The sequence below is a fragment of the Meriones unguiculatus genome, chromosome 8, assembly GCF_030254825.1.
Source record: "Meriones unguiculatus strain TT.TT164.6M chromosome 8, Bangor_MerUng_6.1, whole genome shotgun sequence".
NCBI classification, from domain to species: domain Eukaryota; kingdom Metazoa; phylum Chordata; class Mammalia; order Rodentia; family Muridae; genus Meriones; species Meriones unguiculatus.
In genome coordinates, this window is record NC_083356.1 from 41,775,830 (window position 1) to 41,798,435 (window position 22,606).

The following is a 22,606-nucleotide window of genomic DNA, read 5'->3' on the forward strand; positions in this document are numbered from 1 at the left end:
AATAATAACCTGTGTAAGTGCATGAAAATAGTTGTTACACTGTTCTATTAAGGGAATGATGACAAAAAAAGGTCTACAGATGCTCCAGGCAGATACCCAAGTACTTTCGATCTGAGGTTCATAGCATTTGCAGGTTCAAAACCACAGAGAAGGCTGAGCACACTGTCTTACGTGCTCATAGCATATTTGCTGTGTACTGGGTTCTCAGCTGGCTGCCGCATCGGTTACAATAAAGATGATAAAGAAGGGATTTGGATCTTGATTACGCTTGAGTGGATTTCTCGTCTAAGCAGATTTATTTTCTGAGATAGCGTGCCTAAGTGTCCTTAGGTTCAGAGAAAGCAGTGATCTCCCTTACACAGAGGAGAAAGTTCCACGGAGTAGGTGACACTTGGCCTGGGCCTTGAAGAGATCTAGGATCTGGACAAGAGGGATGCGAGAATCATAGAACTCTCTCCTCTGAGTGCCACAAACAGGGGAGAAAAATCTCTAGGCACCACTCGAAAAAAGGTTTACGACATTCTTGTCCCTGGCTCCAGAGTTAGCAATCTGCAAGTAAGCAGCTGTCATCAGGCCAGAGAAGGATGTTCTCTGCCCCAAACCTTGAAGCTTAAGTCTCAAACCCTCCTCTTGTCGGGACGGGTAGAACCGGCCCTGCCTTCCCCGGGGAGCTGCCAGAGAGGGCGTTTCAGCGCCGCACTGTCTGGCCGCGGTGGGCACAGGCTTGGCGCAGGGCGCGGCTCTTTGTGCTCATTTCCCACAGGCCTGGGCAGGGTGCGGTGACCCCACGAGGCTCTTAGCCGCCCCGCTGCTCCTCCAGGGCCGTCCAAGTTCCAGATTTAGGACGGTGCTGCGGAGAGCTGCCGGCAGCCGCACCAAGCCGCCGGCCGCGAGCACCAAACTCCTTATTCATTTATTTCTGCCGTTCCCTGCGGTGCACTCAGCACCGGCGGATGCCATCTGACAGGGTGCGCACCCCTTCCTTCCCCCTCCACGCAAGGCAGTGGGTGGAGACTCTAGGGTAAGCTCCCTCCCAAGCGGCTATGCGCCTGCGTAGCTCCGCCCACGCCCCTCCCTCTCCCTGTCGCCCCGCCCTGCCATCCCGGTCTCCACCGCTAGGGGTGGCGGCTGCGGCTCCGGCCGGAGGGACGGCGCGGATGCTTTGAGGGCGCCGCAGCCCCGCCGAGTGGGGACAGCGGGCGGCCAGAGGGTGGGAAAGCGACCGGCGGCGGAGGGCGGCGCCGGAGGAGGGCGGCGCGCGGTGACTCATCCCTCTGGAAGACCAGACACGCTCGCCGAGCTCGCCCGCGCCGCCGCTCCTCACCCGGGAGGCGCCCGCCCGCACTGCCCGCCCGCTCCGAGCTCCCGGCCCGGCCGCGGCACAGAAAGTTTTCCCGGGCTCGCGGCCTGCGGGAAGCGGAGCGGGCACGGCGGGGAGGCGGTCGCCGCGCGGGCCCGCCGAGTGCATGGTTGCGGGGCGTCCGGGCCGCGCGTCAGGAGGAGCTGGGGCGGGGCCGAGCTGAGCCCAGCTCCTGAGCCTCCGTCCAGCGGCGCCCGCAGCCGCCTTCCCTTGGGACTGCCGCGGGGGTCGCGCTCCAGCGCCATGTCCCGGCTGCTGCCGCTGCTGGGGAGCCGGACGGCGCGCAGCCTGAGGCCGGGCCCTGCCGCCGCGCCCCGCCCTCCGTCCTGGTGCGGCTGCGGCCGGGGGCTGCTGGCGCTCGGGGTCCCCGGCGGTCCCCGGCTTTTGGGCACACACCCCAAGAAGGAGCCCATGGAGGCGCTGAACACGGCGCAGGGCGCGCGCGACTTCATCTACAGCCTGCACTCCACCGAGAGGAGCTGCCTGCTCAAGGAGCTGCACCGCTTCGAGTCCATTGCCATCGCCCAAGGTAAGCGGGTGGGGCCGCCTCGGAAGACCTAGTTCTCGGACCCCTGTCCCCTCCCCTCCCGCTGGCCCCGCGTCTGGGGCGTCCGAAAGGGGAAACTTTCCATTTCCCAAGTGTCCCCAAGGCAGGGAGGACACGTGCGGGTCGTGCCAGGCAGCTAGGGCCAAGCCGGGCTGGTGCCTCCCCAGCCATGGAATTCAGGAGGTTCAGCCTGAAATGCCAGCTGACTCTGACGGTTGTGTTTTGGTTTGTCCTGTGCCTCCTCGCTCCAGTCCTCCATTCCCTAAGCCTTCGGTGCCTTCCTGAGACCCTGCACCCATGCAGGTGCCGAGTCCTTCCCGCTCTAAGAAAGTGCCAAGAACTAGGCGGGCAGGAGGAAACTTTCCTGAAGGTGTGTGCTGTCCCCCAAAGGGGCGTAGCTTTCCGAGGCAGGGATGCTCTAGGTTGTATATTGCTACTCAATTGTATATCACTTCTGAGCCCCCCAAGGAAATCTTTTCCTGGGAAGTGGAAAGAATGTATGGAGCCAGCAACTGAGTAGGTACTGGAAGCCTGGAGATTCAAATTGAACTCCAGTGTTTGTTTCCTTGGAGTTTGAAAGAATGAAGCGAGCTTTTGGGTGGTTGAGGCTAGGGGATCTGTGGCTTGAAAAATGGAAAGCACGCTTCTACTTAAAATAATTGGGAAAGGATGAAAGGAAAGCTATTTTTAAACAGACGTGTTAAGATACGGTATTTTTAAAACAAGTGCGGAATGTGGTAGGTCAGAATCTGAGTGTAGGTGAAAAGGCTAAAAGTTCAGAAGGGGAGACTTGAAAAGATGCAAAGACCAAAATGGATTCGGTCTTTAAATGCATATTTTTGCTACGTAAATTCTGTCGTATATATAAAACACAACTACTATTTTATATGGCATTCGGATGTGTTGGAAAGTTTTTCCGCAGTTGAAGTTGGTACTGGTTAGCATTATATAAACATCCCATAGGTTCTGAAGAATGGAGCACATTAATTTGTAACGTGGCTCTCAGATGTCTTGAAAGTTTGTTTTTGGCCCGTGCGTAAGAGGATATTAGCATGGCTTCCCTTTACTACTTAAGAATCTTAAGTTGTACCCTTTAACTACTTTAAATTTTTTTTCCAGGTTAGGAGATTGTGAATGAATATAAGGTAGTGGATAATTTCGGGCATTGCTTACCCAAAATGCTTTTTACAGGAAATGCAACATCCCAACACATTCAGTTAGTAAATCACAATATTACAGGAAATCATAAATGAATACCAGCATATTTTTAGTCTATGTGTGTGTTCTATGTGTGGCTTTAAAAGACTCAATTCTGAAAATGTGCCCTTTGAAAACGATTTAGACAGTCAAATCCTAAGTCAATTTTTGTCGCCCAGGCAAGACTATGTACACATCCATTTTCCCTTTTCTTTTAAAACAGGGTTTTAGAAATGCTACATTGTCAATATGTTGCAAGATTGGAGGGCCCTGTGAATATAATTTTATATCAGTTATTGAAAAGCATGTTCCGCAATACCTGACTTGCTAAATTTTATCTCATGCATTACTGTTTTTGTACACGTTAGCAGTGTATCAGGTAGGAGTGCTACATTTCCTAATGAAGATAGTACTTTAAAATCTATGATGGTTTTAGATATCCTAAGAAGGACCCAAAAATTCAAGTCCACAGAGGTCTTTAGCATCAATAAAGTTTAATGATCTAAATTGTTGGAGGAAGCCATTGCTAATTTAAATGTATCTGTTCAGGAGAAATGGCTAAGTATGTGGGAAACAATTTGGTGGCTTACTGCCTCTTGTTTAGAAAAGTAAAGAACTTCAGAATTTGGTCGTCTACTTTTTGATGCTACTGACTAAATCACTTGAGCTAAGCGACGCCTAGAGGAGCTGCCACATTCATTTTTAGCATGCCCTGGTGCTCACTTAACAGTTTCATGTCTAGTCCATGTAGTTAAAGGGATAGCTAGCTAGACCTGCTTAGTAAGTTATCTTGTTCAGAAGGCAAAAGGATTCCTGCATCGGGAATGCATGCCCCACTATTGCTGAGGTCAATGGAGTTTTTTTTTTTTTTTTAAAGTGAAAACTTCTCATGTTTTTCTTTAGTCAATTTTTCAGTATTTCTTGTTAAACATATTTTAATTACTTAACTTGTGTGTGAGTGTGCTGCTGCATGCTTGTGTGGCACCGCCAGACGACAGCGTGTGGGAGTTGTCCAGTCTTTCCTTCCAACATACTGTTGGACGATATCAAACTGGGGTCCTTAGGCCAGGCTGCAAGTGCCTCACTAGTGAGCCATCTCACCCGTCTTTATAATGTCTTAAACTACCGACTAATGTACTAAATATCCGAGTATTTACTACTACACTTTCTAACGATAGTGAGGCCGTCTCTTACTGTGGAAAGCCTGGGCGCTCTTGGAAAGCTGCTTTGATCATCCTGGCAAGCATTCTGGCTTTGATGAAATACTGCAGAAAGAAAAAAAGAAATCATCTCTGTTTTGAGATGGCTCGTGAGGTCTGCTGAAATTTGTGACTTGGTCCTTATCTTCCTCATGTATCTATCACGTAGGCCTGTGGTATAATTTGTGACAAGATAACACTCCAGAAAGGGTTTGTAACAGATGAGGCAGACTTTGTGGGACAGCTCAGCTTATCTTATTACTGAGTTGGGTTGCTTTGATTTTAAAATTACAGACTGATATCCTTTTCTGTTTGAAGAGAAAGTTTCTGCTGCACTCTCACCTGCTCAACAGTGGATTGGCTGAGAAACTGATGTTATTATAGTTGCCTTTTGGCACTCTTCTTCTTCATTTTTGCAACTAACATTTCTGTTCAGAAGTTCATAATTATTTTAAAAACCTTTAAAAGTACATTTTGCCTTTGAAACAAGGCAGTAGTCATTGTATTGTATTAGTTGATACCTGTTACTATAAAACAAATTGTTTCAAACACACAGAACACAGAGCAAGTACCTTACAGTTTCTAATGTTCCTGAGTCCTGGAGCCACCTATTGGGGTATTTCTTACTCAGTCTCTCATGCTACTGAAGTCAGGCTTTTGGCTTTCTGAGGTCTTGCCTGGGGCTGGAGGATTCATTCCCAGGAGGACACGCTCGCTTGCTCACTCACTCACTCACTCACTCACTCACTCACTCACTCACGGGGCTATTGGCTGGCAGTGTCAGTTTTTTATTTTTGTTTTGTTTTGTTTTGTTTTTTGATGTATGGACCTTTCTAGAGGGCTGAGAGCTTTCAAGACAGAATTCCTGGAGAGAGGGGGAGGTAGAAGAGGGAAGATGATGCTCAGGGGAAGGAAGGAGTTCTAGAAGCTAGTTTTTTTATGATGCAATCTCTTGTTTGCTGTGGTACCTTGTAGGAGGTTCCTATGCAGGATGTGAATATTGCATCTGAGATTGGGAGCCTTTGCCGTCATGTTGGAGGCTGATTGCCATGCTTACTAAGGTTTAATGAACAGTTACTGTGGAGTTATGTAAGACAAGAGCTGGCTCTGGGAGAGATACCATAAGAGATGAGATTTGAAAAAAGCTTCTATGGGAATATTATTGTCAAATATAGTCAAAACTTAAAAAAAAACAAAACAAAACAATTTTACGTAAGGGAAAGAAGATAGATCAAGGTGATACTTAGCTGGCAGAGGTGATACCATGATCAAGTAGGTGGTTTTCCTAGGTGAGGCTCATCATGGCACTCAGGGTGTGCTGACCCCTGTGACTTCCCCAAGTGGGGCAAACTTGACTGTATGGTTTGTGGTAGTGAGGGACTGTGTTCCTGTTTTACTCTTAAAAAAAAAAAAAGATATTTCTTAGTGACTAGTGCAGTATTTCTGTCAGCAGCAGATTCATTAGCTTTTTCTCCTTGCTTTTTTCCACCCCCTCTGTGTAAACAGTAACTGTGCACTTTTAAAGTGTTTTTACTACTTATGTACTCCATATTACTTATATAATTCTAGGCTGTAATGTGTTCATTCCTTCCTTTTGTGATTGTTTATTTGAGGTAGGATAAGGCACTCTGTTTGGAGTGCTTTGCAAATAGCCTAAAGGGCCTTTGACAAAAAAACGAAAATCTGACAGCTGTTGGGCTAGACATCTGGAGTACTAACACATAACCAAGTTTTGTCATGGAGATCGCTCTACTATGGATCTTGTACTTTTTTTTAAAAAACTCTCTTCTTGTTTTACACAGCCTGTTCCTCAGGATTATATGAAAAAGAAGCAGTTACACCCATATCTTAGCCTCTGGGAAGGATTGCAATAATCTCAGCTTTCGCTCAAAGAGAAAAGCATTTCCTGTGCCAATTAGGACATGAGTAAAGATATTTCAGTGTTTTAGTTGAGATAATAAAAGAGGAATAAGGGATGTGTAGCCACAAACTAGCCTTAGCAAGAGGGCAGGAGACACCACGGGTTCACCAGAAGTCAGCCCATGTTTTACTCACAGTGGGCTGCTGACTCAGGCAGATACATATTTCCTCAGTAATGTGACCATGACATTTCAGAATGGCTCTAGCATGTAGGTAATAGGTCAGAGTTCCTAGAAAAAGTGTTTCAAGATGGGTAGAAAAGCTGTAAAACTTTATCAGTTCCCTATTGCTGCTGTAACAAGTTAGCACCCATTCAGCGCCTCAAACAACACAGTTCCTCTTGTACTGTTTTGGCAACTCAGGGTCCAAAATGAGTCTTAAAGGCACTTGTCAGCAAGGCCATGTCCTTCTGGAGTCTCCAGGGAGAATCTGTTCCTTGCTTCTTCCAGGTTTTAGCATTCCTTGGCTGATGGCCCCATCACTTGAATCTCTGCTTCAGTTGTTGCATTATCTTCTTTTCCCTTGACCTTTTTGCCTCCCCGCTTGTAAGGACTCTTGTGACTACATTTAGTTTTAAATTAGCAATAATTATACCCTGGACAAACCTTATTGCACATGCCACCGTACAAAGCTTGTGACAACTTTTATGATCCAGTGAGATAATTCAGGATAATCTCTCTCAAAATCTTAAATCACATTTGTCAAGTCCCTTTGCTCTATAGGTAGGATATTCAAGTTTTGGAGGATAAGACTATGGACATCTTTGAGATCCTAGGTCCAGCTTCGTACAGACTTGTTATGACCTAGTCTTGGAAGCCCACACTGTCATCTTTGCTGCATTCTATTGATCAAGAAAGCAAGTCACTAGGCCTATTCCAGATTCAAGGAAAGAAAAATTATGAGATAGCATTATTATGTGAGTGATCATACCCAATAATCACAGTTCCATTATATCTGGATATAGAATGAATTTTCTGTTGAAGATTTTGCAGATGATCATGTTAGTTTTCGTAAGGGTATAGGAACATTTTGGAACATTTGTTCCTGTAACAGGTTCTAGTACAATAATTCGTTAGTCACTGAGGTGTACAGCGTTCCTCCGTCTTTATCGGGATTTCTTACTTTTCTAGGTGTTGGCATTTTGGCCTGGATAATTCTTGGCTTTGGGGCTGTCCCCCTCAGAGGTTATTTAACAGCCAGCATTCCTGTCCTGTGCCTACCATTCACTGGTGGCGCCTTTCCACTCTCTCCTAGGAGTGTTGGCCAAAAAATGTCTCTACCTGTAGCTACATGTTTCTTGGATGGTAGAGAGTATGGAGCCTTGCAGAAAGAGACATCAAAATCTCCTGGCTGAGAGACATCATTTATATGATATGCTGATACTGTTTTAGTTGTTCTCCCTTGTCTCTTCTCAGCATCCACGGTGCTTGCTATTGGCTGCATGCCTTTGCCCCCACTTCCGTGTTTAATTTTTCCATGTGTTTGTGTCCCGATGAGGACAGAGGATAATTCCTGACATATTTAGCCAACTTCTCATCTGTCTTATCAATAAACTTTACCGATAACTGTTTTTCTCAACATCTAAAGTCAGAAAACACTGCTTTCAAATAAATCAGACATCACCCTAGTTTAATTTACAATTTGGCATTTTCTATCTCAGTAGTCACTTTTATTTTAAAATAGCAGTTATGATAAGCAAATTTACAAAATTTGTGGGTGGGGAAGTTGGAACACTATAAAGTCAGTGATTTATAGGATCATGAAGAGGGTTGCATGGAAATGAAAGAAGCTGGGTGATTTTGAATGTTGAGTATGACCTGATATTAAATCATTATTAATAGAGATTTAGTTTTTCTAAAAATAGTCATGTTTGCATAATCACATTCTTGTCTGTCTCCCTTTGGCATGCCTGCTTATAAAATCACTGGAACAAATGGAGACCAAATCCCCGAGTGCAGATTCTGTTAGCATCTTGCTCAAGTCAGTTGAATTAATTAGTATGAAGCTTTACAGGACTCCAGCCTTGTCTTTGGCTTGGCTTATGTCTTTGTGTCTTCTTTAAGGTAAGGTACACTATCATGTAACAAGTAGTTACATGGTAAAATCACCTCAATCTGATTAATGTGAGGCTCTTGTAAAAAGATTTTGCAGGGAAACTATGAAATATTTATTCTGCTGGCTTTTGATGTAGTCTTTCTGAACATTTCCTTCTCTGCCAGAATCCTTCTCTACTGTATTTTGGTACAGTGATTTTTCTCTGAGGCTACTTCTATTTGTAGACGTACCAGTCATTACGTCAGATGCCTGCAAAACACAGCTGTTTTAGGTGGCATCTTTAGACTGTCATAGTGAGCGTGAAGCGTGTTGGGTTTGGCCTGCTCTCCACCTCCCTTCATTGCTCTCCCATATTCTGCTATCTTCTCATTCATTCCTGGTGGTTCTGTCCTGCTTTGTAAGGAGGTATGCTTCTTGGCATTTCTGCTACTGTTTCTAAAGTGTGCTGTTCTGCTGTTTGTTACTTTTCCATGGTGCTTATAATTTATTTTTCTTTTACTAATAAAGCAAAACCTTGTGCCCTTCCACTCCACGCTCAGAAGTATCTTGATAGAGACTCCAAGGACCAATCCAATCTCCAGCCAGCCACTGACATCCATCACATGGTTATAGATCATCTTCAGCTATTTCAGCTCAGACCTTTCTTGTGAGTGTTTTCATTAATAATATATGAGTTCTGGCTGGATTGTCATTGTTCCAAACACCCAAAAAAAGTAGTTTTCTGGGGCATTGTTTTTATGAGTCTTTAAGCTGCAGAGAAATTTAAGTTAGAATGATGCTTTTGGCTGGTCCAGATTTTCTGTTTTCCTTCTAAATCTCAGGACAGACTATTTAATATGTTTTTTAAAAAATCTGTAATTTAAAAGTCGGTCTGGGATTTTGTAATGTAACTTCTGAATTTTTGTTGTGTTGCGACTGTCAGTATTTCTATTGTAAGCACGTCATCACTGCTGCTCTGTATGTTATTGGGTGCTTGATGGATTCTGGACATACCGAACTGACTTTTCTGATACTAACCTTGCTTACTATTCTTGGAAGAGGTTATCTTTATCTTATAGATTATGAAACAGAGGCTGAGTTCTTTCCCCAAGAATTTTTAAGACAGGTATCATATTTGAGTTATTACTCAGCCTTGTTTGGCTTCAGAACCTCAATTGTTACCCTTCCTTTTTGAATATTTGTACCAGGATGAATATCCAAGTGACCAATTAAAAAAAACAAACAAACAAAATAAAAACAAATGTGCCTGTATCATCTTTTTTGGTGTGTTTGTTGGCTTTCGTTTTTTAGGTAGAGTTGCCTCAAGTTCAATCTCCTCCTGCCTCTTAAATGCTGGTATTGTAGGCCTGCAGTACCATACCCAGCTGGTAACATATCACAGTCTGTCTTTTGTGTATTTTTACAAATACGTATTCAATATAAAAGTAAACATGGCTTCTTTACTTTGTCAACAGGGGTCCTCAGTGTGCAGAATAGTTAATAAGATCATGTAAAAGTTTGGGAAAGTCAGGAAACTAATATTCGAGTTTATCCATAGCTTCCTATGTAATGGATGCTGGTGAGATAATGATGGAGACCTAGTCAGTAGTTAGTTGGGTGTGTGGACACTGGAGTTCCAGGGGAAGATTCAAGCCTGGGCATCCTACTCACATTGATAGTAAGGTGGGTAGGCAGAGTGAGCAGAGTGAAGGGGAAGCTCCTAGAGCAGGCCTTCTCTACCTTCCCAATGCTGTGACCCTTTGATACTGTTCCTCGTGTCATGGTGACCCTCAGCCGTAACATTATTTCATTACTCCCTCATAACTAATCTTGCCACTGTTATGAATCGTAATGTAAATATCGGATGTGCAGGATATCTAATATGTGACCCCGCCCCCGCCAAAGGGATTGCAACACACAGGTTGAGTGAGAACCACTATCCTAGTAGGTAGTTCTGAGACACACTAGTGCTTGCTGGACGGAGAGAGAGGAAGAAAACTGAGAATTAGATGGCAATGAATGTCTAGAGAGAGATGGAAAAGAGCAGTAATATGTCTAGGAGCTAAATAGCAAAGAACACATTTCAAAAGAGAAGGTGGTCTGGCAGTTCAGGTGGTGAGGGGCACTCGGCTGGGGCATCCCTTGGCTTTCAGAACAAGGGGAGCAGCAGCGTCTTCGTCAGAAGCAGGTTATGATGGCCTTGTGGGGAGTGGCCAGATTTAGTTGGCCGAGAAGAAATTCAGATTTGGAAGGGTTTAACTCTGGAAAGGGAACTCGGGGTGCAGAAGGGAGCTGTGGGTTAGGTTTTACCTGATCTCTGTACTCATTTGTCATTTGGTAATTTGTTAATTAATATGCTAATTTCCCCATGTGGTTCCTGAGTAGAATTCTAGTTCATCAGTCATGATTCCCAAAGTATATGAACTCAGATATCTCGTGTTTCTTTGTCTTTACCTCATTTTAACCCTCAATTTATTGTAAATTGGAAAATAGTGTTCTTGTGCTATACTTTGAAACATGGCTTCACAGGAGGATGATATTTTAACATTTTTTTCCTGTAACCAGCAACAAAGGTGACCTGGTAGGCATATGTCTAGAGGGTCATCTTGCATTGCTGGAATCTCAGAAATCCACCATGTGCTTTCTACAGGTTTGAAGAAAACTGAAAAGTAATTAAAATTTTTCATTATGAAAAACTTAAATTTCATGTGTAAGCAAATTACACTCTTTTTTTGGCAGCATTCTGTAGAAAATGTGTGGGCCATTTAGCAGGTAGAATCTGTTCTTTGTGAGAAGCTTATAGGCAAAGTGGATTTTGCCAGCATTTATATTTGCACCATATGTAGATAAAGTGAGCAAAGTCTAGTTTGTATTTAGATAACTTATCAGCTGTGATCAGTTCAAACTCAGAAACTAAAAATAAATTTTGGGGGTGGTCAGGTGGCTTATGGTTTGGAGACATGAATTCAGATAGCTCTGTCTGTGTTCCTAGGCAGACAGGGAAGGTAGGAATTTACATGCTGAACTGGGCCATGGGCTTGTTGCTGTGGAAGATATAAGAGTATGTTAGCAGAATGGAAGTGTTCATAAGACAAGATTCCATTAATGTCTTAATTTCATATCATCAGCTTCAGATACTGTGCTTTCCACATTGCTCAAGTTCCCGGTGCTTGTGGACAAAGGATGACAGAAATTGTTGGAAATTCCGTTTGGGTCAAGTCAACAACTTAAATTGAGTTAAAAAAAAAAAAAAAGAAAAGAAGCACTCTAACCATGTAATCTAGAGACATACTGATTTGATTTTTAAAAATGCTGAGGAATGATAGGAGCAAAATACTGTCTTTGTTTTCTGTAGTTAAACCATTTTGTTTCTCTTAAGAGCAGAACACTTTCTATGGGTAGTTGAAACACTGCAGTTCATAAATAGTAGTCATGAATTTGAACCAAGGTCTTTCAAGCTGCATTTGGCCATGGAGTACCGTACTGCCAGGGACACTTTGGGTTCATTGTGTATAATTTTGAGTAGAAATCTTCAAGAAGGTGCAGGCAGAAACCCCAGGCTGTGTGTCTTTGTACTGTCTCCCTTCTCGTTGCCTTTTCTTGCTCTTCACCTGTTGTAGCTGGACTCTTCTCCTGGTGTAAGGTTGCGTCTGTCCCAGGTAAACAACTGCCGAGGTCTCCTCTGCCCTTGGAAGCTCTTGACGAAGTTCCAGTTGCTCTCTCTGTAGCTACAGTTCTCTTAGGGGTCTGAAGTTAAGCTTTGAATCTGAATCGACTTTAGACTTATTTTATCATGAAGGTGGGTAATGTTTCTTGTACCTCTCTATTTCAATGGAAAGTAAACTTGGTTTAACAGAGTTTACTATATGTACATTACCTGAAACTAAGGTATAAATGAAGGATCTATCTCAGTAGGTTTAAAGGCTTCACACTTTCTCAAGAGTTCCCAGGGATTTCCATGTTACAGGTTCAGGGACTTTATTTTAAGTAACAAAAGTTAGAGCTTTTTATTCCTTTGTTTCTTTTAAGATAGTAGAGAATTGAAACTATGCAGATAGTAAACATAGGTACATTTGAATTGAAAAGTATAAACAAATGTGATCATGATGATAAAGATGTAGAACATTTTGTGAGAATGGTAGAATTTTATATTTGCATGCATAAATGATCTTTTGTATTAAAAAAAATCTAAGAATTTTTTTTTTCTGCTTCAGAGGGGCTTGCTTTTAAAGGACATTAGAAAAAAGATGCCTTGTAAACGAACATAGTTTTTCGTAGCCACACAGCAGCCACCTTTGGGAAATGAAAGCTGTGTAACAAATGCTACATAATGATGCTGGACCATATCAGATTTGTATCAATGTAGTGAATACCTGTGACAGCTAATATTACTAAAAGATAAACGCAGCTTGGGGTTGTGGAAGCCGAGTCTAAACCACCTAGCTTTTCAAGCTATGCAGCTGCCTCTTGGCTGTATTTTCTTCAATGGTACAGGCGGCAGCATGGGAGTCATGTGAAAGCCGTTAGTAGACCAGAAAAGGTACAGTCTCCAAACAGACAGTCAGGGACTTGGGGGGCGGGACGTGCATGAGACAGATAGGACCTGGATCCCATGGGTTCCCATAATCTTTTCTTAGGGCATGTCCCCAGTGACCCAAGGAACCTCTCAGGAGAGTAGGTGTGAAGGTTCTCTGTACCCTGGGGACCAGTGCACCGTTAGAGGTCAGTCAGACCACACTCAGACTGTTGCGGTGATGAACTGCGTGGAGCATGGCGGTCCTGAAGCAGGAAATTGCCTGGTGACAACATCACTGTTTAAACATACTCTGATACTTGCACAACTAAAATTTCCTGACAGCGCTTGTCTCAGATGTGGCCCTATTCAGTGATACATTGCTGAATTACTTTCTACTCATGTTCTTTTATTTGCTAATATTGCCTAGAACATACTCTCCAATGAAGTATTTCCTCAGTGAACGTGCCTCCACACACAGATCGTTTTCATTTGCTTTTTAAAATGCTGTTCTCCTCATGCACTTATTTCTGATTACTTAGAATTTTTTTGGTACAACCTCATATTTACAGACTTCCAAGTATTGTTCAGTATTGAACATTTTTTTTTCTTTCCTCGAATCATTAGAAAACTAGTTCCTGGGATGAAGCCCTATTATCTCAGTTGTAGGTTACAGTTCCTTGGGAAGCAGTCCATGCGACAAAGACTAACCGGCAAGAAGTACATTGGGTATCTTTGCTTCAGTCCTTACCTTAGGAGAGAAAGGAGGACCCAGGCCAGGCTCAGCAGGGGAAGAAATGAAGCTTTGGTATTGTCTGAAGAGGCGACTCAGCTGACCTGTGGGGAGTTGTGGAGGTGGGATGGCTCCTCTTTATTGTCCTGAGGTGGGTGACAGTACTGGTCTCTGCTTCTGTGAAGAGGAGCTGTTGACTGTAGACTGCTCTGGACAGAGTGTGGAGCTGTACATAGGTAAAGCAGTAGTCTCCAGCTGCAGCTCCCCCGCCCCCAAGACGAGTGGATGCTGAGAGCCATCTCTTAGTAAAACTTACAATCAGAGTCCTTTGATGTGCACTTCCTACAAACAGGAACAATTTTCTGGAGGAATGGAGAAGGGCTAACAAAAAAATAAGGATGTATGAAGAAGTCTTAATGAACACTAGTTTGTAAGCTAATTAAAAATACAATTAAAAGAAAAAAATGGCATTGAACAGAGGTATTGACAGCACTGCTCCCAGGAGACAGTTTATTAATGAAAATCTCAGTGCTGTCTGTGTACAGGTCATCTCCCTGTGGTCAGGGAGGCCCAGAATCATCCTTACCATATAGGCCATTGCTGCTGTTTCTGTTGTGCTACCTACCACAACTAGACTGTAAGACCCTGCTACTGAAGATACCACACTGGTTGTAGGACTTGAGGAAGTTAATTTTGAACTGACCAAGAAACTCTCCCTGCTAGCTAGCTTTTCCAGTGGTAGAAGGTGCTGTGCAGGTTGCTGGAGGTGCGGGGGGGAGGAAGGGTATCAGTGGTCTTATCCAGTACTGGATCCTGCATGTTGCAATACTGACCTGCCAGGCAAGATAGTACAATAAAGGCAAAACAGTTTGTCGGGTAACCAACCACTCTCTTGACTGGATTTGAGGCCTGCTCCACAGGATTGAGTCATTCCTGGTACTGAAAACACTGTGAAAACCCAAGGCTGGAGAAGTGATAGGTTCAAAGGGAGAGGCTGTTGATAGTTGGACTAAGTGGTCATGTTGTCCAGCTTCTTTTAAATACTCATGTTTATGTGCTGATTCCAACCTTAGAGAAACTGCTCATTGTGTCCAGTGGTGGTTAATTCACAACTGTTTAAAGTGCTGAGAGTCAGTGACTGAGTGGTCAGCAGTAGATGCTATAGATGCTGGAGCTCAGTGCTCCCAAGGCTCAGGGAACACTGCAGAAGAGGGAGTGGAAAGAATCTAACAGAGGATGGGAGCAGTGTTTTGAAATGCTGTCCTCTGGACATGTCATCACATCAGTGGCACAGACAAACTCACAGCAGTGGTGGTTGCCTGCACACAAACAAGCCGATTAAAACTTCCAACATGGAAGGAGGGAGACTTGCAAGTTGCCATCTCTGACTGAGGATTTATTGGTAGTGGGTGGCTGCCAAGGAAGGGAGAGTCAGTTTTAGGGCTGGGGTACTTGGAGTCTGCTCATGCCTTGTAGAGGCCTTCCACACTTACATGCATATGGCGGAAGGAGATTTGTTGCAAGTATGAGGGAACTGGAGAGAGGGAGTGTGGGGTGGCTGTGAATAAGATATACTGTAGTATACGTGGATGGAAATTTTAACTAATTTTTAAAAATAAAGAACATTGTCCTATGGCTATATTGTAGCATGAGTACATTACTACTCTTTACTTCAAAGATGCTTTTAAGGTTTCAGCAATTATCCAATGCTTCTGTAGAGCAAGAAGTTCTAGACAAGTAGCACACTATTTAATTGTTATGTCTGCAGTGGTTCCTCAGATCTCCCTGTTGGTTACATAACCTTGACACTTAGTGGCATTATTATCAACTTGAACAGTTAGTGAACAAAGAGTTAGGTGCATAGATGTGTGTGTGTGTGTGTGTGTTATAAAGAACATGTAATTAACCCAGTACCACATGGTCCATTTTAGTTTCTTAGTTTCTGCATTTGTAACTCTCTTCTCTCTTGTATAGAAACCTGACTCCTATTAGTACTAATATATTTGCTTTCTCGGTACCAGTGTACCACCGCCCACTGCTGCTGCCTTCTCATGCAAATATTCTTTCACTTTAGTTAGGGCACTGACACCCAGTGCCACAACTCCTTCCACTCTACCCCATGGAAGGAAGCCTTCTTACCCAAAGTGGATTTCATACCTTGTTCCGGATTGACCCTCCTCTTCTCCCCGCCCCTCCTATACACCTACCCTTTACCCTGCTGCAGCTGTGAAACCCTGTTGTGTGTCATTCTGGCTTCCTCACTTTTGTATAAATGCCTGCCTGCCTTAGTCTGAGCTGGTGGCTTTTAGACTAGGTATTATGGGAAGAAGGGCTCCCTCCTTTTCCTCCTACTTGCTTAAAATTTGCAGTGCTTTAAGGCTAAGCCCAAAGCCTTTTTTTCTGGAATCTTGTCTTAGGAGCGAAGTTCTTCCTGCTGGAAGGTCACGTTATGCATTTCTGCTCTTTATTGACTATATATATAACTCTGGTATCAGGGATAATTTTTTATGAGTTTTTTTTTTAAATGACTCTCAAGTATTTTTGTTTGTTTGTTTGTTTGTTTTTTCCAGTCATAGGTGGGAAGGCAGGTTGAAAACCTTTCTAGTCAAATTTATGGTAACATTCCTTTATTTTTAACAAGGTTTAACACATGAACTTTGCTTCATTGTAGATTAGTAAATCCTAGGCTGGTAGTTGAATGATAGTAAAATTGAATAATTTAAAAAGAAAATATTTAACTTCTAAGGAAAATACTTTCTTGATTTGCATATGTAGTTTATGCATAATTTATTAAATAATCAAATTTTCATTTGTATAGGCTGTTTGTGCTTTATATAGTTCCCAGGTAAATGGATTTAAATGAGGATGCTTTAGTTAAATAAAGTAGCATCAGGCTCTAACAATGTAGCTTTAGCGTTATTTGTTTATTAATGTTGAATAATTGTATAATATACAGACTTCTCTGTAAGTTTGGTGAGCGCCTCAATTCACAAATCACTCTGCAAACACATGTGTGTGATGGTTAGTCATGGCTAGTCTCATCACAGTGTGTTCATATTTGGACACTGTATTCATTATTCAGTTCATTGTTAGAAAAGCATGCAATTGTGTTTCTTTCTTGTCTCCTAGTGATAAACCCATGGAACATTTTACAGAGTGGATAATCAACAGGGAATTGAAGATCAAGTGTGGTTGCATATGACTATAGTTGTAATACTTAGGAAAATGAGGCAAGAGAGTTATCTGAGCTCAGGAGTTTAAGCCTCTCTGGGCAACACACTGTAACCCTATCTCAACAAAACAAACAAGCAAACAACGCATGAATGAGGAATCGATGGGAAAAATGAAAGTGGTGCATCAGAGAAATGAAAAGTGTGAATTGGGTGTGAGAGCGCACACCTCTAATCCCAAGCCAACTATATATTGAGGCCTGTCTTCAGGAAGAGGAGGAGGAAGCGTAATTGCTTTGTTCTGTCATAGCTAGAGGCCTGAGACCGGGGTGGTGGCCCTTTGACATATAGTGTCATATGATAGGAGCTGTCCTCCAGCGTCCATATGGGTGCACCTGCCCCTCTCTCTCCTTCCTTTTTCTTTTCAAAGAAAGGTTTTCACTAAGCTCAGGCTACCCTGGAACTTACTCTGTGGTTTAGGTTGGTTTTTAACTCTTGTTCTTAATCTTTCTGCCTCCTTAGTGCTCTGGTTATAGCCATGTCCCCTACCCTGGGTCATGAGAGGTGGGGAGATAAATAAGGTCCCAGAATAATTTAAAAATTTCCTACTGATTGTTGTTGTTGTTGTTATTATTTTTCGGTGATGGGGATCTAAGACAAGCTAGGCCTCACCTACTAGGCAAGTGCTGTACCCTGGAGCTACACCTAGCCCTCACTGGCTATTATGACTGTACCATTTAGTTCCGCATTGTCAGTTTTACAGTACTGTGCATAGGAAGGGCTGCTGTGATGACTTCATTGCTTGACTGCATTCTGATTTTAGAATATTTTTAGCATGCAGATTCCCTAAACCCGAGATGGTCATTGTGAAGCGTGCGAAGGAGGTATCAGCAGCAGAGAGCCCTGATGCTTTCGGTACAGTCCAGTCTTACAGTGTTCGGCAGATGCTGATTGCAAATAGCATCCATGTGGCAGCACTTCTGGCTTGCTGGAAGTCCAATGCTCAAGAACATTTCCTTTGCACTAATATTTCAGATTCTTAGCAGAGTGTTTCCATTGTCTCCCCCTGGCCTGTGGTTGTGATTGAGTGATAACTTGCATGCTCAGCTAACTAAAGGGTTCAATTTGTGACCGTGAGACAGTAACAGCCAGGTAGCAGCTCATGCCTTTCTGCTCCATGAGGAGGTAAGACAAGAGCTCTCCTAGCTTAAAACCACCCTGGGCTACGTAGTGAGACCTATGTCGGTGCTCCTCCCATACGTGGACATGCAATCTTAAGCAGTCTAAAAGTTTATTTAAGTTCTCAGTTCATGTTAATGCCAGAAGTGAAAGGCTGTTTAGCTGTCGTTTTAGATTTGGTAGCTGTGCATTTTCATATATTAGCAGTGGTGGAATTATGTGTATATGTATTTATATGTGAAATCTACACAGAGAAAAATAGTTTAAAGTCAATATTCTTTGTCCTAATTTTAGTTCATAGTCTATTTAGCATTTAATATTAACTAGTAAACCTTTAGCATTGCCTAAGAATGCAATGCAGTGTGTGAAAAGATATGAGTTAATTTATGCCTTTATGGGTTAATAAAATTTTGTGAGGATAGGAACTGAATACCACTCAGACAGTATTTATGGGGTCAAGGACAAAAACCGAGTTGTCAGAACTTTAGAGAACTATAGAGGCACATGTGTAGGCCCATCTTTGTATTCACATTAACATACTAGTTCCTGGTCTGTAAAATCCTGCTATATTCTACTTTGCTAATTCTGATGTCAGTGTGAAAAACAAGGTAAGCAGGTAAGCATACACATTTAATGCTAGCATCTTGGAGAATAGTTTTGGCTTTGGATTATTCTGGAGATCGTTACAATGTAAACATAGAGAAATACTCTCAGCCTATAGCCTACAGCGCATATTCTCAGCAGTTACTGTGTTGCCGAACGGTAACTGAGCTAACAGTAGGTATTATTTGGTATCAGCTCTTGAAACTTGGTCTTTAGTTATGCCCCTTGTTGCTACACCTCTTTGTGAACATTTAGGTAGTGTCCCTCCAAAAGCTACCAGTGTACAATAAAGAAGGACACACTTGAATCTTCAGGAATACAGAGATTTAAATCTCTCATGAAAATGTATTCAGGATTTAGCAATTGTCAGAGCAGGCATTTGCATCAGGCCCTGATTTTTAGTTCAGTGTGATTTCAGGACAACAGATTTGTTCAGGGCTAGAGATGAAGATTAGGCCTAGACTGGAAGCCACAGAGTTCCGAAACCAGCAGGAATCTGATGTGTGCATCCTCCCTTCTTCCCATTAATGTAGTGTTTTATCTGATGATCATGATGAGCCGTATGGGTTTCTTATTTTCTTTTTCATGATGAATGATGATGAGGTATATCCGACTTCTCACTTTCTTTTAAATGACTGATGTTTGAAAACTATGTCTAAGAGAAATTGTATCCTAGAAGAGAGGGAAAACAAGTTGAAGAGCATATTGGTATTTTAACTGCAGTTTTCTTTCTGATTGAAATACTAAAACATGACCAATGTCTTGATAATGCTATGTAAGTGCATGCCATTATTTTTGATGGTTCTTATTTTCTCTTGGAGGTTTATTAAATAAGAGAATTTGAACCTAGAATCTAGGTTGTGGACTAGCGCTGTACATCATGACTGAGTTACTGTCTCTGTGGCTACATCCTCTCATCTTCAAAGCAGAGAATCTCCTGGAGGCCGTGCTCAGGGGCATTTAGAGTGGATAGTTCTTAGTTGTGATGGACTGTAGGGTAACGATAAAAAGTTTAGAATCCCTGCTGCTAATAGTGGTTTCCATTTTTCATCATATGCAAAACAGCCGTGCATTTGCTTCTGGGGGAGGCAGCACCCACTGAGAAGCTTTTCATTGCTAATCTCTTGCGAAAGAGTTCATATTTGAAGAATGGCGGAAAGAAAAAATGGTAGCAATTGACTGAAAAAAAAATCTGTTCTTTCCTTGATGTTAAGCAATTTTATTTTAAAAATTAATGTCTTTGGGGGGTTATTTAATCATACTCACAGACAGATGTACTATTTATGATACTCTATGATAGATAGATGTTTCTAGCTCAGTTTAAGTTTTCATGTGTAATATTATGCATGGTTATATGATTCTTTTTCAAAGAAAAAGCTAATACCCATAATAAGTAAAAGTAGCAGGATTTAAGGTTACACTGTTGTTTACTGTATTAGAAAAAAAAAGATATGTTACATGTAATAATAATTTCCTGTCAATCACAGGCATAAAGGCAGAAGTCTCTGTTAAGCATGTGTAATTGTGGCCTGTACACAGCTACATATGTAAAAGCAACCACACACCAATGGTATGTTTGGTTTTCTTAAAAAACAGAAATATACTGTGAAATGAAAGAGAGGAGGAAAATAAATTCTTGTACCTCAGCACAGTAATTATTGCTTAAGCCAGAATTTAATAGATCAGTAAATTCCTATCTAATTGAGCACTGTAGCTTTCTTGTCAACACCGCTGGTCATGACCTGTTTTTAGCTGTGGTGCCACTGGCCCAGTGGCTCCTCTAGATCCTGCACTGGGTGCAGTTCAGCCTTATGGTGCCCATCAGCTTCTCCAGAAGGTCAAGGGGATGACACAGCTCTGCTAAAGCTCTGAGCAGGAATACCTTACGTAAATATATAAACACACACACAGACACACACACACACACACACACACACACACACATGCATATGTATCTTTGTGTATCTTACAATAAGAACTTTTAATTGATAAATAAAATTACAGGATCACATTCAAAATACTTTCATGGGTTTAACCCAAAGCATGTACTTAAAATATTTACTTGAAATCTTTATTTAGAAGGGCCTATCAATAAGCTCTACTAAATCAGTTTTCTTTGCTGTTTCTAAAGACTGCTCACTTTTTTTCCTTATAAGCATGCTACAGGGCGATGATTATGTAGTGTTATAAATCCCTGTTTTGGTGCCTGGATTTTATCATCTAATATAACTAGCTAAATTATTCTGCATGCAGCATGGTTTGCATTTTGTATACTTTAAGACATTACTGTGAATTTCATCATTCTCATTTGATGTTTTTGTTCTCATTAAGAAGTAAACAGACATCCATTTTGCCTGGGATCATAGTTCTCTGATTGCTGTTTAAAAACATCAGTTTTGTCTTTGTTCTCCCTCCTGAGTTCCTTAGTAGGTGACACGATTTGAGCTGCTGGCTCTGCTCCCTGGGCAGATGCTGGGTGGATGTGCAGTAGGCAGGTGTCCAGAAGGCAGGCACCGACTCTAGCTTGTATTCTGTCGTCTCAGAGAGAAGCTGTTTTGCTACTTAAGTTTATTAAAAGGATTTAAAAAATATTTTTCTTGATGTTTTCAGCAATAGGCTGAAACAAACCATTATATTTAGAATTACCTTGTGATGAGAGCACAATCAGTAAATAGAGTTAGATGCTTAGTACTTGGTTTTTCAAAACTTCCATCATTTCAAATTGAGTTTTATCATAGAAAATGTAGGTTAATTTAATGTGTTCAACATTAAAATAATGAATCGTAGTTTTCTATTAAATAATATACAGTAGGTTATTGTATGTCATGAACTGCGTTTCTACTTTTCAGAGCCAGTTGCTGTAAACATATTGTATAATTCAACAATGGAAAGTAAAATATGGAAATTATAGCTCTCTCACTTACACTTCTATTACAGTTGTTTGATTCAGTTTAAAAATTTATCTTTGATCCACTTGGACTTTAGTTTTGTGTAGGGTGATAAGTATGGATCTATTTGCATTTTTCTACATGTAGACATCCAGTTAGACCAGCACCATTTGTTGAAGATGCTGTCTTTTTTCCATTGAATGGTTTTGGCATCTTTGTCAAAAATCAGGTGTCCATAAGTGTGTGGATTTATGTCAGGGTCTTCTATTCAATTCCATTGATCCACAAGTCTGTGTCTATGCCACTACCATGCAGTTCTTAATATTGTTGCTCTATAGTACAGCTTAAGATCAGGGATGGAGATACCTCCACAAGATCTTTTATTGTAGAGAATTGTTTTAGCAATTCTGGGTTTCTTGTTCCAAATGAAGGTGAGAATTTTTCTTTCCAGGTCTGTAAGGAATTGTGTTGGTAATTTGATGGGAATTGCATTGAATCTGTAGATTGCTTTTGGTAAGATGGCCATTTTCACTATATTAATCCTGACAAGCCATGAACATAGGAGATCTTTCAATCTTCTGATATCTTCTTCTAATTCTTTCTTCAGAGACTGGAAATTTTTTTCAAACAGGTCTTTGACTTGCTTGATTAGGTTCACACCAAGGTACTTTATGTCCTTTGTGGCTATTATGAAGGGTGTTGTTTCCCTAATTTCTTTCTCAGCCCTTTTGTCTTTTGTATACAGGAGGGCTACTGATTTTTTTGAGTTAATTTTGTATCCAGCCACTTTGTTGAAGGTGTTAGTCAGCTGTAGGAGTTCCCTGGTAGAATTTTTGGGGTCACTCAGGTATACTATCATATCATCTGCAAATAGTGACTATCAATGCAGATGATGAGATTTATGGGCAACCTTTGGGCAGAGTGCAGGGAATCTTATGAAAGAAGTGGGAAACAGTAAGATCTGGAGAGACAGGAACTCCATAAGGAGAGCAACAGAACCAAAAAAATCTGAGCACAGGGGTCTTTCCTGAGACTGATACTCCAACCAAGGACTATGCATGGAGATAACCTAAGACCCCTGCACAGATGTAGTCCATGGCAGTTCAGTATCCAAGTGGGTTCCATTGTAATAGGAACAGGGACTGTTTCTGACATGAACTGATTGGCCTGCTCTTTAATTACCTCCCCCTGAGGGGGAAACAGCATTACCAGGCCACAGAAGAAGACAGTGCAGCCACTCCTGATGAGACCTAATTGACTAGG

The 22,606-nt window shown here is 42.0% G+C and overlaps 1 protein-coding gene and 1 non-coding gene across 2 annotated transcripts in view; both read left to right on the forward strand.

Annotated features, from left to right (window-relative positions):
* Window positions 1-1,101: 1,101 nt before the first annotated feature.
* The window catches only part of Tmem65 (transmembrane protein 65), a 42,991-nt gene continuing 21,486 nt past the window's right edge, over window positions 1,102-22,606 (forward strand). Inside the window, exon 1 of the mRNA XM_021643730.2 lies at window positions 1,102-1,889. Coding sequence (XP_021499405.1) covers window positions 1,604-1,889 — 286 coding nt within the window. The 5' untranslated portion in view covers window positions 1,102-1,603. The remainder of the gene's footprint in view (window positions 1,890-22,606) is intronic.
* On the forward strand, window positions 5,543-5,705 carry LOC132656197 (U1 spliceosomal RNA). Its single transcript, XR_009594120.1, has one exon. It is a non-coding gene; the product is annotated as a U1 spliceosomal RNA (small nuclear RNA).